This window comes from Lutjanus erythropterus, chromosome 4, assembly GCF_056507025.1.
Source record: "Lutjanus erythropterus isolate fLutEry1 chromosome 4, fLutEry1.hap2, whole genome shotgun sequence".
Taxonomy (NCBI): Eukaryota; Metazoa; Chordata; class Actinopteri; order Lutjaniformes; family Lutjanidae; genus Lutjanus; species Lutjanus erythropterus.
Window position 1 is genome coordinate 43,206,545 of NC_139320.1, and position 15,298 is coordinate 43,221,842.

The window sequence follows — 15,298 nt, forward strand, 5'->3', positions numbered from 1 at the left end:
TACTCCAACTGTAACACAGTAATACTGTAAAACCATCATTTACTTGAAGGCGTTAAAACATCAGTAAAACCTCTTTTCAAAACTCTTTTTCAAGTCAAAATCCATCAATCTGTTGTGAGATTCAAGACCAATAAGACTTGCAAACACACTTATTTCAATGGCCGTTTTGTCCCATTTTATAGGTACGTGTAAAAAGATTGTGTGGTCTGAAGCAGCTGTGCCATACTGATAGAAATCTCACACTCGAGTGTGTGTGTGCAAGGTGAGCAACGAGGGAACCAAACACAACTCAATCAGGAGATAATAATATATACTGTACATGTCCTTTGGCGAGACATTTCATCCCAAAATCAAAAATATAAATTGTCCTCTGGCTTGTAGGGATATTTATCCGTCTGTTCAGTTGCAGAGTTTTGGACATATTAGTCGTAGAGATGTCTATAATAGAACTAGATGACTTGTGGTGCTCAAAGTGCCAAAAAATTACAAGTGAAAACTGTGAAACAACAAAGTCTCTTTCCAGAAATCATGAGTAGGTTACTCATGATAACCCACAGAGCTTGTTGTGAGCTGTCTTATGTAGGAACTATTTCCTTTCTACTGAACTACACCTGGCAATCAGTGTCGCCAACTTGGTGACTTAGACTTTCTTAGTGACTTCATTTCTAAAAAAGCAACCAGTGACAAATTCAGCGACTCATTCTGCCAACACTCTGAAAAGTTTCAGTCTAGAAAAAGATTCAAAGTGTGAGTGAGTTTGCGGATCTCTAGATTATGATGTTCTTATAGCTTGTAAATATCTAAATAATTCACTGCACTGTTTCTCTCTGGATCTCACTGTTCCTAAATTGAGCCATAAGAGTACCACTAAAAAGAATAAATCTGTAAAAGAATAAGAAAACAAATGTGGAAACATAAATAGTTTGTTTCATGAGCATGGATGTGGTGAGGTTCACCACTTTGTGAAAAACTGTGTGGTCAAATAGTCCAATAGTAAGAGAACAACATTTCTTTCACCATCTACAGTCTATAATGGCATTAAAATATTCAGAGAATCCAGAGAAATCTCTGCACGCAAGGGGCAAGACTTTAAACCCCCACTGAAATCCTGTGACTTTTGACCCCTCAGGTGGCACTGCATTAAAAACCAACATGACTGAATCAAAGATTTTACTGCATGGACTTAGGAACAAATCGGTTTGACAAATCAGGTGTCAGTAAACACAGTTTGTCGCTGCATCTACAAATGCAAGTTTAGACTTGAAACACTGCTGACTTCTCTGGGCCTGAGCTCATCTGAGATGGACTGACGCAAAGTGGAAAAGTGAGCTGTGGTCTGACTTTCCAATCAGAAATGTGGACATTCAAGTTCACATTTCAGATTGGTTTTGGAACTCATGGACGTTTTGTCCTCCGGGCTAAAGAGGACGAGGACCATCCAATCCCGTTAATGCTGAAAGGTACATGTAGGTTTTGGAGCATATGCTGCCATCCAGATGACATCTTTTTTCAGAAACGTCCCTGCTTATTTTCAGAAAGACAGTGAAAAGAGTTCAGGTACTAGACTGACCTTGCTGCAGTCCAGACCTGTCTCCCACTGAAAATGTGTGGTGCATTATGAAGCACAAAATACGACTGATGAGTGCTTGAAGTCAAGAAAGAATGACAATTAGTGTCCTTGATTCCCAAATACTTCTTGAATGTCGGTAAAAGAAAAGATGATGTATCACAGTAGTAAACATGCCCCTGTCCTTTTTGGAACATGTTGCAGCAATCAAATAAATTTGTAATTGTTATTTAAATTATTTACATTTTACACGGTGTCCCAACGTTTTTGGAATTTGGGTTTGTAGATAGATAAACAGCACTACAGGCCAGTGGAAAAAAAACATATTTTTGAAAACACAGTGCGGGAGTAGCCCTGCTGGAATGCATGAAAGTGTGTGTGTGTGTGTGTGTGTGTGTGTGTGTGTGTGTGTGTGTATTTGGGGGGGGGGGTTCTGTAGGTCAGATCAGGCTGAAGGATAATCACTGGTGTGTGTGTGTGTGTGGGGTTGAGGTAGATTTTGGCAGGTCACTGGGGCTTACAAATGCCATTCCTGTCCATGAAGTCTTTAAGCCTGGTGGGAAAATCTGTCATAACTCCCGTGGCTCCCAAGTCGAATGCCCTCTGGAAGTCCTCCTCGTCGTTCAGCACCCAAATGTAGACCTGAAACCAGACACACGCACACACACACACACCACACACCGCAGGGAGTCACACAACACTCAAGAATGCTTCTGTCCTCTAACAGTGGCGTCTGCCGCCACTCTGGCCTATTTTTGAACTTGTAGGAACCTTGGACATTTCCCAGCAACTGCTCTTCACTACAGCACAACACTGCGACCACAACAAAGAGCTGTCAGCACGCAGACAGGCGCGCTATTGATATTTTACACTATGGAAAGTTTTCAGGTCATTCTTGGAAGTAAAGATAACAGAGATAAAGTGACTTAACCTTGACACGGTAAACCTTTTTCACAGCGGCCATTTTGGCACGAAATAGTGAGGTAAACACAACGATACTAATTAAGGTCCCGTTCCATTCAGGTCAAACAGATTCAGGTCCTGCTATTGTGCATGGCGACTCACTGGAAAGACTCTGCTAAGCTAAATGGAATGGGACCTTAATTAGCATCATTAATAACACCTGTTTACGCTAGTATTTCATATCAATATTGCAGCCGTGTAAAAGTCTATTCTGTACACGTCCCTAGTTGCTCTTAAAGGGACAGTTCATCCCAAAATCAAAAACACTTATTTTACATATCAGCTGTATAGATGTCTCCAATATAACAGGACTAAATGGTGCTTGGTTGACCTGGTTGCTCAAGGTAGTAGGAAAGAGGAAGTAGGAAAGAAAGTAGTTCCCACAGATTCTAAAGTAGTTCCAGAAGATTCCACTGCAGAAAGAAAAGTAGTTCCTACATGAAAGTGCTCACCATAGGGTCTGTGGATTATGGACGATGGACACTACAGGTCAGGGAAAAATGTATTTTTGATTCAGGGTGAACTGTCCTTTTAATTATGTACAGGTCAACATTGGACACACTGCTGTACAGACAAAGCCCCTATAATGTGAGCAAAGCAGTCTGGTCTCAGATAGTATGTCAAAATAAAAGAAACACTGTTAATTATGACTCCTATACAACATCAATTTATCAGTTTGCATCCAATACATATTTTATTTTCCGTACATAGAGGTCATATTGTAGCGCAGGCCTATTTAATTTCTTTTCTGGGAGGGCAAGATCTGAAAAAAGTAAAGGGGCAGGACGTTGACATTTCCTGTTTGATCTGTAAATTAGAAATTTAAATGTATAAAAAAAATGCACCTTTTCATAATGGAAGAGAAACATTATGCACAAGAGTATGACAAATGCATCTATACAGTCCTAAATTAGAAGTAGCTTGTTCTTTTAATAAACACAAGTTGGCATTTAACATCTTATTTCTTTCAGTGTGACTCTCCTAAATTGTCTCTGCTTATACAGAGATCAAACTTTTTAAACAAAGTGTCTATATAGCCAATGAATGAGCTATTTAGCCTCATAATAAAATGTTAATTTTCTAATAAACAATATAAACATCCATACATGTAGAATGTTAGCAGGTTGAATAGGCCTGTCATAGAGCATACATAACAGCAGCTTTACCTGTATTCCCCTGGCAGTTAGATGCTGGAACAGAGCTTTCCTCATCAGCAAACTGCAGGAGAGAAACAAACACACATTTGCAAAGAGAAAGTGCAAGTACAGCAAAGCTGGAGAGAAGTGTAGTCGCACAGCTGTAAAAGTGTAAGCCCAGTTACACTGGTATACACGTTTAAAAGTTAATACACCCACAGATTCAGTCACTCTGACATTAAAATAAAGAGGTTGGAGGGATTTGAACTCTTCAAACAAATTAGTGACTTACGTGTCGGCCAGCCAGGTGATGAATCGCTGACTCCTAGTTAATCTGTCAGGATCCTTAAGTCTGAAAAATCACACAGAAAAAGAAGTGGTGCAAAATGATCAGCTCCATTTACTCTGGTCAAATACAGCCCACAGCAGCTGGATGGAACGAGCCTAACACATTTTCTGTTGAAAGTTATATTATTGACTATAATATTGACTGATATTGTTTTGGTTTTATTTTAGATGCCAAAAATATGTTTTCCTTCCGACCCTGTCCACTCCACTGGTGCTCCTGCTGCTTGTCCTCACTGTGGGTGTGATGACCAGCATCTTCTGTAGGTAATACACTGACTATGGATAAGTACCTCATACAACCCACCTTCAAATAATCCATACAACCCCTTTGACTAAAGTAGAGACAAATGAAACATGCTGGTAGAAAATTTATAGACAACAAGATTTCATCACATAATAACTTGTTGAGCTAACAAACAGACAACTGCTGTCTTCTGTAAGCTAAAATTACTGATTTTGCCAGAGGTTGCTTTGGGGAGAGCTTATTTAACAGTGGTTTATGTTTAGTAAAACTTTAAGAGTGTTTGAGGGGGGAACTTGTAGCCTATTTTTTTGTTAATCCTTAATGAATGTATAACCTGCTCTATGACCTTGATCTTTAAGATCTACAAACACACACTTTCCAGGCGAGGGGTGTGAATGTTTCTTTTAATTACTTAATTAGTGAGTGAGATCCTCTTTCAAACAGTGTTGTCACCCAGATAACTCAGGCAGGAAGGACACACTCAGACTGTAGTGGATGCACCTGAGCCACAGGAGGCCGGTAGTGGTACCTCATACAATTTTTAACAACGTTAATAAGAAATTAAAAGAACATTTAATGAAGGAAGACAAAGTAAAATTGTGACTAACTTTTAAAAATCCTCTATAACATCAACATCAACATCAAGCCATAGTTCTGACCACAGGAGGATGTTAACTATTCCACAAAAATATTCTTCAGCAGCACATAAGTGTTTGCTCATACAGTTAGGTGTGGAGCTGACGTTTGTCCCTGGTGTCTATCTGCTGATGAAGGTCAGGAAATGTCCCAGTAATCAGAAACTGTGCAAAGATTAGCTTTGCTTCAACTACTGTTTCCAAGGCTGATTAAACCTTTTTTTTTTTTACCTTTAAAGGGATAGTTCGGATTGTTTCAACTAGGGGTTTAATGAGGTACTTATGCATACTCAGTGTCTTACCCACAGCAGTAAGCATGCCCAAAGTTTGGAGAAGCAGCAGGAGTCCTGGTGTAGAAAGATGAGCAATGCACTAAAATAAATTGTGTTTTATTGCGTTCATAATACTACTGTCTACAGTAGTATTATGCTTTGCTTCAGTACTGGTACTCCACTCTCTTTCCAGACTGGGGGTGTGTTACGCACCATCTACTGTAGGTTATACACCAACTATCGATCAGCACCTCATACAACCCCAGTTATAATAATCCAAACTATCTCCACAAATTATTAACTCTGCTGAGCAAGTTATCGCAATATGAGTTTTTAAAACCACAAATAGAGATCAAAATGTTGCACTAAGAGAAGAATTAAGAATTTCCACCAGCAAATTAATAAACTGCAGGTTAAAAGTGTTGTCAATGTCAATTTATCCTTTTAAAGTAAGATTTTAAACAGGTAATTTGTGAGAGTGTGTATGCATGAGTCTTTTCTCTCTCTGTAACACAGCTGCTCACAGCACTCCGGCCAGCGGTGTCAAACAGTAGTTTTGTTCCCGTTCATGTTTTGGAGTTTGAGGCAGAGTTTAATCCTGTGATTTGTTACACTCTGTCATAACAAGACCATTTTGGAATGAGCTTGAGTCCCATTTTGGGACTTGAGCCACAGTAAAGGGGAAAAGAAATTTACAGCCTGTGAAACAGAGCTCAAGCTACCGACCTGCTGCTATCAGATGTTGTGTTCTTCTGGACTGATACTGATCACCTCTGGTGGAGTGTAGTGTTACTGCTGTATGTTACCGACAAACTAGAACTGTAGAGGACTTGAACCTGTGTCAAGTTGAACAACAACTGGGAGAGTACTGAGGGTTGATACATGCTGCTGACCCTGAACTCTCCAGCAAACTGTTTTTCCTCCCAAAACCTTTCTAAGTGCTGCCTGTTATTTAATCATAGTTTAGTAGCAGTATTGATTTTCCATTTCAAAATCCCATACTTTTCCAGACTCAGATTTTCAGAATTCTCAGTTGATTTTTCAGGCCATATTTGACATCTGAGAACAGATAACTAGATGTTTAACAGGTAAAAATATGACTTTAAAATCCAAAATCAAAGAAGAGGGAAAGGAATCTGTGCTACCTGTGCTTGTATTTTTGTCCCTTAACTTGAGAAATATTATATTATTGTTCGCCCCATATTTTTTACTCTCTTTAATGAGCAGGAAATGAGTTGGAAAAAAGTGAAACATTTATTCACTGTGTCCCTGGAAATGACAACGAACACAGCCATGAAGGTACGGTTTTGCGATGCTCAACATGTTTTTCCATACCTTTTTCTTTTTTCTGTACTTATGCAGACCTGACTGGAAAACTGGATGATTGGAATGACTGAAATTAAATTCCACACTTTGCCATACTGCATAGGAACCCTGTTTATTTGTGTTTTTATGTGTATGTGTGTGATACATACTTGGTGGCAATAGAGGGCATGGGGATCTCCAGAAACTGCTCCTTGAGGGGAACAAAGGGCAGAAGGCCGGTGTAGAAGAGGCCTAACAGCTGCAATACTCTGGGAAGGCTGAACAACACTGGAATACGAGGGTTCTACAAAACACAAACATACAATTTAGGATCAATTCCCTTAAATTCACTCACAATTAAGTGATGATACTGTATGAATCTGTACTCTAGATCTCTGAAATTTACTCCACAGTGAGTAAATAACGGGATTTAGAACTAGAGAAATGCTGCTTTCCATGACAATAAGGCCTGCCAGATGGAAACAATACTATCATTGGTAGCAAGTGTTTTTAAGGGAGACTGACTCCCTGAATCGACTGGGCTGAATATAAACTGAGCTTTAAATATAAATGTAAATGTACCTCTTTGTAACACTTCTTTACAACCTGATTGCTGGCGTTGCCCCACACAGTTAGATGCTCTCTGTCATACTTTACAATCAGCTCAGATACCTGAAGGGATTAAAGAGTCATTATTACAGAGACACCATATAAATACACGACACACAGGTGTAAAACATGAATCAGAAATTCTATGTTGCCATTCCACATTGTTTATTGACAATCAGTAACTACTGAGGAGCACAAAGTCCTGAAAGTTATAGTCTTGATTTTTCAGGATTTTGGGGCAAAATGATAATGCAGCTTTCAAGGACAGAAAAAAACAGCTAAAATTCTGTAAATGAAAGCTGCTGTTAAATAGACAGGACATAAAGTTTTCTGCAGGTCTCAAGGAGTCTTTTATAAACCTTTTTAAGATGCTATGAATACAGTTCCATACTGGGACGATGGCGTCTGGAGTTACTGTTCTTAGTGCAGCAGAGTGAACAGAACAATACTGGATGACCACAGGTGTTCGCTGGTGGCTTTATGTTTTTCTGACTCTCCTGCCTTCTTAATTTGAGTGTTTTCTCACACAAGGTGCAGGAGGCTTCAAACTCAACAGGTTTTAACGAAGCACTAACTGCACTGCTCCAAATCTCACTGAACTTGCACTTACCTATAGCAGATGACATCAACAGAAAAACATTTTATTCATTACTTATGGAAATAGTGTTTTTTTAATGGAAGGACGTGCCACATAAGCACCAATGCAAAACACTAGCTGAGTGTTCTCTGATAAGTTCTGATCAGGCTACACAGTCTTTAGTGGTTACTGGTTCTGTGTTGGTTTGGTTTTGTAGTTTTCTTAAAGTGTGATCAATATATTCTTCATCATTTTTTCACCAAAACACATTTAAAAGAGATACTTAATGCAACTTCTAAAAATGTTGGTAATGTAATGTTACCTTCATAATCCAAGCTATTTTTAAGGCCTGTCAAAATCATATTTAAAACACTTTAAGGGCTAAAATTCAGATTATTGCATTTCAGGCTTAAGACTTTTTAAGGACCTGCAGAAACCCTGTGGTATGGGAAATTAGCAAACAAAAGAGAGAGAAAAAGTTCTTGCTGAAAGAGGTACACAAAGAAAAAAAAGCAGGAGCAAAGACACACAGGGAGAAAGAGCCACACACCTTTTTGATGAGCAAGTCGTTGTTAACCTTGATGTCAATGTTGACAGGAGTATTAGGAAATGCATCAAACACGTCCCTGAGGAGAGGGATGCGTTTGTCTTCTCCCCCCTCACAGAAACACTCTGCGCGGACAAGGACAAGTCAAAATCACGGTCAGCTTCAGATTATACTCAATATGGAGGCTGGGTGGGGCCACGTTGGCCCAAGAGGCTTTCTGGCTCCTTTACCAACAGACTGTGAAGCTAAACTGTCTGCCAAAAGCCACTGAAATACATCCACCGCATACAGTAAATCTTTGTTCAAATGTATGTTCAGCTGTATTGATCCACTGTACTAATGAATGGACAAACGTCACATTAACACAACACACAAACATCAGATACATCGCTGAAACCCCTGAGGAGCACACTGACCACTGATGTTGCTGATAACATCTGTATGTGGGTGGTGTTAGCTCTGTAGTAGTCACAACAGTAATGTGTATGTGTATGTACAATGCTCACCCCTCTGAAAAGTTACACCCAGCTTGCAGAGATATGGAGGGAGGTCCTGCAAAGAGCACACAGCCGTTAGTAGTTAAAGACAAGAAATACCCTGCCTTAACTATATTCTGTTCTGTGCAATATATCTTCAAATATAATATCTGTTATTCTAAGCAATATTTCTTAATTTGCTTGCTTTCAGCACCAGACATTTTTACTCTATTATTATAACTACTATTATAACTACATCCCCCAAGTGCTCACTGAATTGTGTCACAATGAGAATAAATGTTTACGGGAGCCTCCTGATGTGCAGACTCACTTTTTCTTTTTTAGATCTCTGTACTACAAGGCCAGAGGGCAGAAAAAAACTGTGAAGCTAATCTTCAGCTCTTTGAATGTCAGTTTGGTATGAAGTTATTCAAGGCTTCACAGGAAAACAAAGATCTTTGTTACATTATATATGAAAAGCGTATTAGGCCATCAAAGACACACAGAGCAGAACAAAAAATCCAGCTGATTGACATTTAATCAACTGACTCACCAAAAAAAAAAATCTGCTGGATGGGATTTTTTAAAATCAGGCAAAGTTCATCATGTGACATAATCAGGTGACTTGTTATAGAGCTCATCTGATTAAAAAGCACATGATACATCAATACTGTTTCCTCATTTACAAAGTCAAAGAAACAAACAAACAAACATGCAACTGCTGTTTGAATTCCCACAAATACTTTTGGTTTCAAGTTTTTAACTTGTGGCCCTTTTGACCTCTGTGTCTATGTTAAAAGGGCTCAAAAAATGATGTTTCTCACAAAATACAATGAGTGCATCCTTCAGGTGAAACAAGCTTGCTGAATGCATTTCCTTCCTTCAAGTATTGTAAATTAGTATTATATTGTACGTATTATACATTAATGTTTACTAGCTTACAGTTTTGATCTTCCCTGCCTTTTTTTTAGCAGACTGCAGCATATCTTGGTGTGTTACAGCTTCTAGAGGTCTAAAACTTAACAGGGAACTTTTAATGCAGACTGCAAACTTAAGAAATTTTCATATTTTTCAATAACTGTAATTATGTGATTAAGTAAATTATCCTTAACACTTTCAGGTTGCCTAAATAAAGGGAACGGGACAGCTGAGCAATTCACAGAGCTGGGAGGGAGATTAGAAACTAGTAAAGGTATTTGTTTCTCTGAAATGACTGTGTAGATATCGCAGAGCAGAAACTCACAGCGTAGCTCATGTCAGAGATGCAGGCATTGATGCCGGTGGACCTGTGCAGGTTGGCGTCATGTGAAACCACGACCTGTTCATCTTTCGTCAGGTGGCAGTCCAACTCCAACATGTCTGTGCCAAGATCCACGGCACTGCGTGAACAAACACACAGAACACACATACTGTATTCATAACTGTACCTGGGAGGAGCCACTGATCATTAATCTGACCACTGTGGTCACTGAGGTCAGGCAAGAAGTCACATGCAGTGATGTTATGAAACACAGCACATACAGGCTCAATAAAAATCTTTGAGCAGTTCACTTCCTCCTCCATTTAAACAATCAATCAGCGGCAGTATATCATCTTAGGGTTTGACATGAACAATTATCTAAGGCAGTGGTTCTCAAACTAATTTCAATAATGTGCCACTTTGAAATGTTTTTTCAGCACAGTACCCCCTGACCAGCCAAGAACATTTTTGGAAATTGTGGTACCATTCAGGTTAATCTTACCAGAGCTGCAACGTTTAGTCGTTTATTCATTCAAACTTTATTTTAACTCAGAAATACATTGAGGTAGAGACCTCATTTACAATGTAGCCAAGTAAAACAATAAAAAATATAAACACTTAGACAGAAAAAAAACAAAGAGAAACTTACAACAACCACAATTAAAAATGTAAAAAATTAAGCATCAATATTGAATAAAAACACTTAAAATGCAGAACACTTTATTCAGGTAAAACAGGAACACCTAGAAAGACAATGTGCTACAGTTAAAGATTTTAATTGCCCTATGGATAAAAACAAGGAAAGCATTAAGTTGTTTTGCATGTTTTTCCATGTTGCAGGTGCACAATATGAAAAACTGGATTTTTGAAGTTCAGTAAAAACAGCCGGCACCTGCAGCATGATCCAATCACTAGATCAAGTTTGGTAAGAGCCCACATAAAAAGAAAGCATTGAACTGATGTACGAAGGTAAAAGACTGATAAGAGGGACACCCAACCTCAGTATACAAGTGACAGTGATGGGTGTTATAACCATCTCCAGTGATGAATCTTAAGGCAGAGTGATAAACAGTCCAGGGGCTTCAGAGCAGCAGAAGAAGTGTGTATAAGCATGTATAAAATATCACCATAGTCTAAAACTGATAAAGAAAAAGTCGCCTCAACAAGTATCTTTCTACAACGCAGCAGAAAGGATAGTCTATTTCTATAAAAGAAACCAATCAATTTATCAATATGAATTAACTATTTAATTACCAACTCTTTTGATAATCCATTAATCATTTTGAGTTATTTTTTCTCTGATTTTAGCTTCTCAAATGTGAATATTTTTTGGTTTCTTTACTCCTCCATGACATTAATCTGAATATCTTTGGGTTGTGGACAAAACACGACATTTGAGGACGTCACCTTTGGGCTTTGAAAAACAATACTCAACATTTTATGGACCAAGCAACTAATCGATTCATTGAGGAAATATCTGACAGATTAAATGATAATAAAAAGAACTGTTAGTTCCATGAAAAAGTGCCGGTAGGGGAAACACTTTTGAATATGACAGAATTTGTCGGTTTCCTCTTCTCTGAGGTTTTACAGCAGTTGACAGTTTTCAGGGTACTAATAACCCCCATTTGAGAGCACTGACTGAAGGCATCACTGCCTGTGTGGTTGAGTGTGGATAAACAAAAAAAAAAAAAAAACAGACCATGGTCACACACAGATCACTACCGAGCTCAGATGACACACACTCATGACACACCCACAATCATATGTACGAGCACCATTTATGTTTCACATGTACACACAAAGATCAAAGAAAGAGCTTTGTCATTGTGACTAAGGTTTCTACTCACTGCTTGAAAGCTGCCATGGTGTTTTCCAGGTTTTCACCTGCTCCTGCAATGACATGGTGCAGTATTTACTTAATATTTGCATTACTGTGGGACTGTCCCATAACAGCCAGACCTGCTGGATTATAGCATATCAAAACCATGCAAATACAGTGCTTAACAAATTTATTAGACCACCTGTCATAAAAACGAGAAACATATTTCAGAAATCTTTCAAAAACTTGTTTAAAACTAATTGTTATTTATTTGGCGAATACCGAACTGGAACAACTAAAAAGGCCTTTTTCACACATAATAACCAAAAAAAACTTAATGTTTTGTATGAACTCCTTTGGCCTTGATAACAGCCCGATTCTTACTGGCACTGTTTTTCTGTACTTTTCGTCTCTTTTGTTATTGAGTTCCAAATAGTGTCTAGCTGTTCCCACAGACTTGCTTTAGCTGAAACTTTTGTGCAGTCAATCTTTGAACCTACTAAATCCCAAATTTGTTCAATAGGATTCAAATCTGGACTTTGACTTGGCCACTCCATCAGCTCCAGTAATCAAGATTAGTTTTTCTTGGTCAAATATTCTCTGCACAGCTTTGAAGTATGCTTAGGGTCGTTGTCTTGTTGGTATATGAACCCACGACCAATCAGATTCAGTCCAGAAGGGATTCCATGATGCACTAAGATGTTGTGGTAGACGTTCTTTTTCATGATACCGTCGATTTTCACTAATTTGCCCATGGTGTTTCCACAAATGGAGCCCCATACATTAATGGTGCAATGCATCTGACATCAAAACGTTCTCAAGCTTTTCTGTAGACATAAACATGACGATGCTGACCAAAGAATTCAAACTCGGACTCATCTGTCCAAAGTACCTTCTTCCAGTCACAGCTGTCCAGTTTTTGTGCTCCCTGGCAAATCTGAGGCCTTTCTGGATGTCTGCAGGCCTCAATAATGGCTTCTTAGCAGCTAGTCTTCTCTTTAAGCCTTGTTCTGTTTATGGTCATCCTGGAGACTTTCTGAGACTCTGATCTAGAAGCGTTTATCTCTGCCTGAAGATCAACAGTGGTCTTCCTTCTCTCTCTAGTACTTAAAATTTTGGGGTGTCTCACATCTGCTTCATTTAACTTTCGTTTCCTGCCTCTTCCTTGGTGCATTTTATAAGTACCAGTCTTGGCAACTGACTCCAAAGCATACTTAACCACAATTCATGTCTTTTCCCATCCAGCATCATGAAGTGCTTTAATGCCGACTCTTTCATTTTCAGTGAGCTCTCCATGTTTTACCATTGTGAACAGGAATGAGGAATTTCAAACTGAATTCACCTTTTTGTACCCAAACTTGAGCCGAGTCACTGGGCTTCTCTGAGAAGTCAGAAATTGATCAAGCATAACATTCAACCGCTAAAACTAATTTTTCTGTTCAGGAATGCAAGTAAATAACTTAACTAAACAACTATGGGCAAATATAATTTGACATCTTAATCAAGAAATATTAATGTGCTTTACTATTTTTTCTGTTATTTTTTGTAAAACAGTAAATTTGAAAAATCATGGATAGCAATAATAATTATATTTTAGCATTAAAAATATCATTTTGGTTAAAGAGCTTCTACATACTGGTGTATTAACCATTACAGAAACATAAAAAATGATTTTGGTTATTACCAATGCTGTTAATTAATAACAATAATTTGACAAAGAAAATCAAAATCTAACATGATAAATGTTGAAATCAGAATGAGGACAATTGACTCACCTCCACGATGGGAAATGTGCCTGCTGAGGAAAGTCTCTCGCTTCCTCCGGTGCAAAAGAGTCGGGCATTTGAGCAGCAGGGCAGAGGTGAGCACATAGCCCGTTACCGTTGACAGGACATATACAGCAGCACACATTTCCTATCAGTCTGCTGGAAAACAAACACACCCCACTCAAAGTTAATATCAGTGGTGAAGTGACAACCTCGCAGGCTGTGGCTGTTTTTTTTTTTTCTTGATAAAGAATCACTGAATCTAAAAGAAACTTTCAGGATCAGTGAGAGTTAAACTGTCATTGACAAGTATCTTCCAATTAATCACTTCCTAAATAAAATACCATGAGAAATGGCTGCAAGACAGATGTTAGCACATCCATTAGAAATGATAACTTATATATTAAAGACTATACAGCTTATATTAGAAAATATATGGAAGTTCAGTGGCTAATTTCTGTTGACAATGCAATTTCTGACCTTGTAGAATTTATTTTTCTTCTAAATACTTGTTATATTTCCCACCTATTGCAATTAAAATACTCCTACTTAGTTTTACTGTATCTTATATAGAGCTGCAACAATTAGTCAATCAAAAAAAAAAATTTGTTCCCAATAATTTTGATATTTTGATAATTGATTAATTGTCTCAGTCATTTTCAGGTAAAAATGTCAAACACCTGCTGGTTCCAGCTTCTTAAATATCAGGATTTGCTGCTTCTCTCTGCTTAGTCAGTAAATAGAGAGTCTTTAGGTTTGGGGCTGTTGTGTGGACAAAAGAAACGTTTCACAATTTTTTGACTAAAATGATTAAATTAATTAAGTATGAAAACAATCGGCAGATAAATCATTAATGAAAATACTCATAAGTTGCAGGTGTGAATGGAAAAAGCTGTATTTCATGGTGCTAAAATTTAAATGAAAATATTGTCTCAAAGCTTATTTACCCTTACCAAGAGCCAAAATCATATCAATTATATTATTTATATTGACATAATGAAGATAGTCGGGTTTTTGCAAGCGAAGAACTGTATCCAGCAAAGGTTTAGTATTCACACTTCACAAATCATGAAAAATTATGAAAACCCACTATCAAAATTACCACCAATTATGTGTTTTAACTAATCATAATATCTGTGTGTAAGATTCATGACTACCTTGTGGCTCCAAAGTATCAAGTGTCAGTTACGAGGCAAAATTAAGCTGATTTTCAGAGTATGGGACAGAAAGCTAGCGGAGTTTCAAATAACTCAAAATATTTAAGATTTTTAGTTTCAGCTTTTACTTTCTCTCTGTCCAGTCTCTCATTCATTATCAGTGGATCAGTTTGAGCTGCCTTGTTTCCAGCGTTAGATAGACACAGATATATCAAACAGCATTAATGACATAATGTCCTTTTACAAAAACAAAATACACAGTTGCAACAACTGTTAAATGAAATAAGGTAAACCAATTTACTGACGATAGCGCACTAGCTAAAAGATGCTAACGTTAGCTGAGCTAGGATCGACCCACAGGATGAAATCTTACCTTTGTCATCAAATTGTTTTGCTTTTGTTTCTTTTTTTTCCCAGGAAGTCCCAGTATGAGTTAGTTATTGTCCAGAAATCTGTACAGCAGAGACGTGATGTGAGGATACACTGTTGAAGTCGCCTCTCGTCTCCAGCTCCACTGAGCTCTGCAGCACACAGCTGTCCCTGACAAAACACTTACCGGCCGCTGTCAGCTGTACGCGCATGCGCTGTCCATTACTCCTCGCAGGTATCAACAATGGCACTTCCGCCCGATTAT

The 15,298-nt window shown here is 38.2% G+C and overlaps 1 protein-coding gene across 2 annotated transcripts; it reads right to left on the bottom strand.

The window, feature by feature from the left end:
* Positions 1–1,268: 1,268 nt before the first annotated feature.
* Positions 1,269–15,220, bottom strand: gdpd1 (glycerophosphodiester phosphodiesterase domain containing 1). Of its 2 annotated transcripts, none has more exons than XM_084716622.1 (11): positions 15,038–15,220; positions 13,517–13,663; positions 11,770–11,812; positions 9,923–10,058; positions 8,710–8,755; positions 8,207–8,328; positions 7,053–7,142; positions 6,641–6,774; positions 3,959–4,018; positions 3,697–3,748; positions 1,269–2,209 (listed from the first exon to the last, which is right to left on the bottom strand). In XM_084716622.1, exons 2-11 carry the CDS (start codon positions 13,650–13,652, stop codon positions 2,075–2,077), a joined length of 954 nt encoding a protein of 317 aa, XP_084572748.1. In that variant the 5' UTR covers positions 13,653–13,663; positions 15,038–15,220; the 3' UTR covers positions 1,269–2,074. The 2 variants fall into 2 exon arrangements, with proteins under 2 accessions (XP_084572748.1, XP_084572747.1); XM_084716621.1 differs by having other exon boundaries at positions 13,517–13,666.
* Positions 15,221–15,298: the final 78 nt, after the last annotated feature.

What these genes read in the sequence shown, in the direction of transcription:
- gdpd1 (XM_084716622.1), bottom strand. Translation starts at nt 13,652, where the DNA reads ATGTGTGCTGCTGTATATGTCCTGTCAACGGTAACGGGCTATGTGCTC. An exon ending in TCTCTGACATGAGCTACGCT is followed by an intron (nt 8,756 to 9,922) that starts GTGAGTTTCTGC and finishes TGCTCTTTGCAG; the next exon opens with GACCTCCCTCCATATCTCTG. An exon ending in ATCACCTGGCTGGCCGACAC is followed by an intron (nt 3,749 to 3,958) that starts GTAAGTCACTAA and finishes TCTCTCCTGCAG; the next exon opens with TTTGCTGATGAGGAAAGCTC.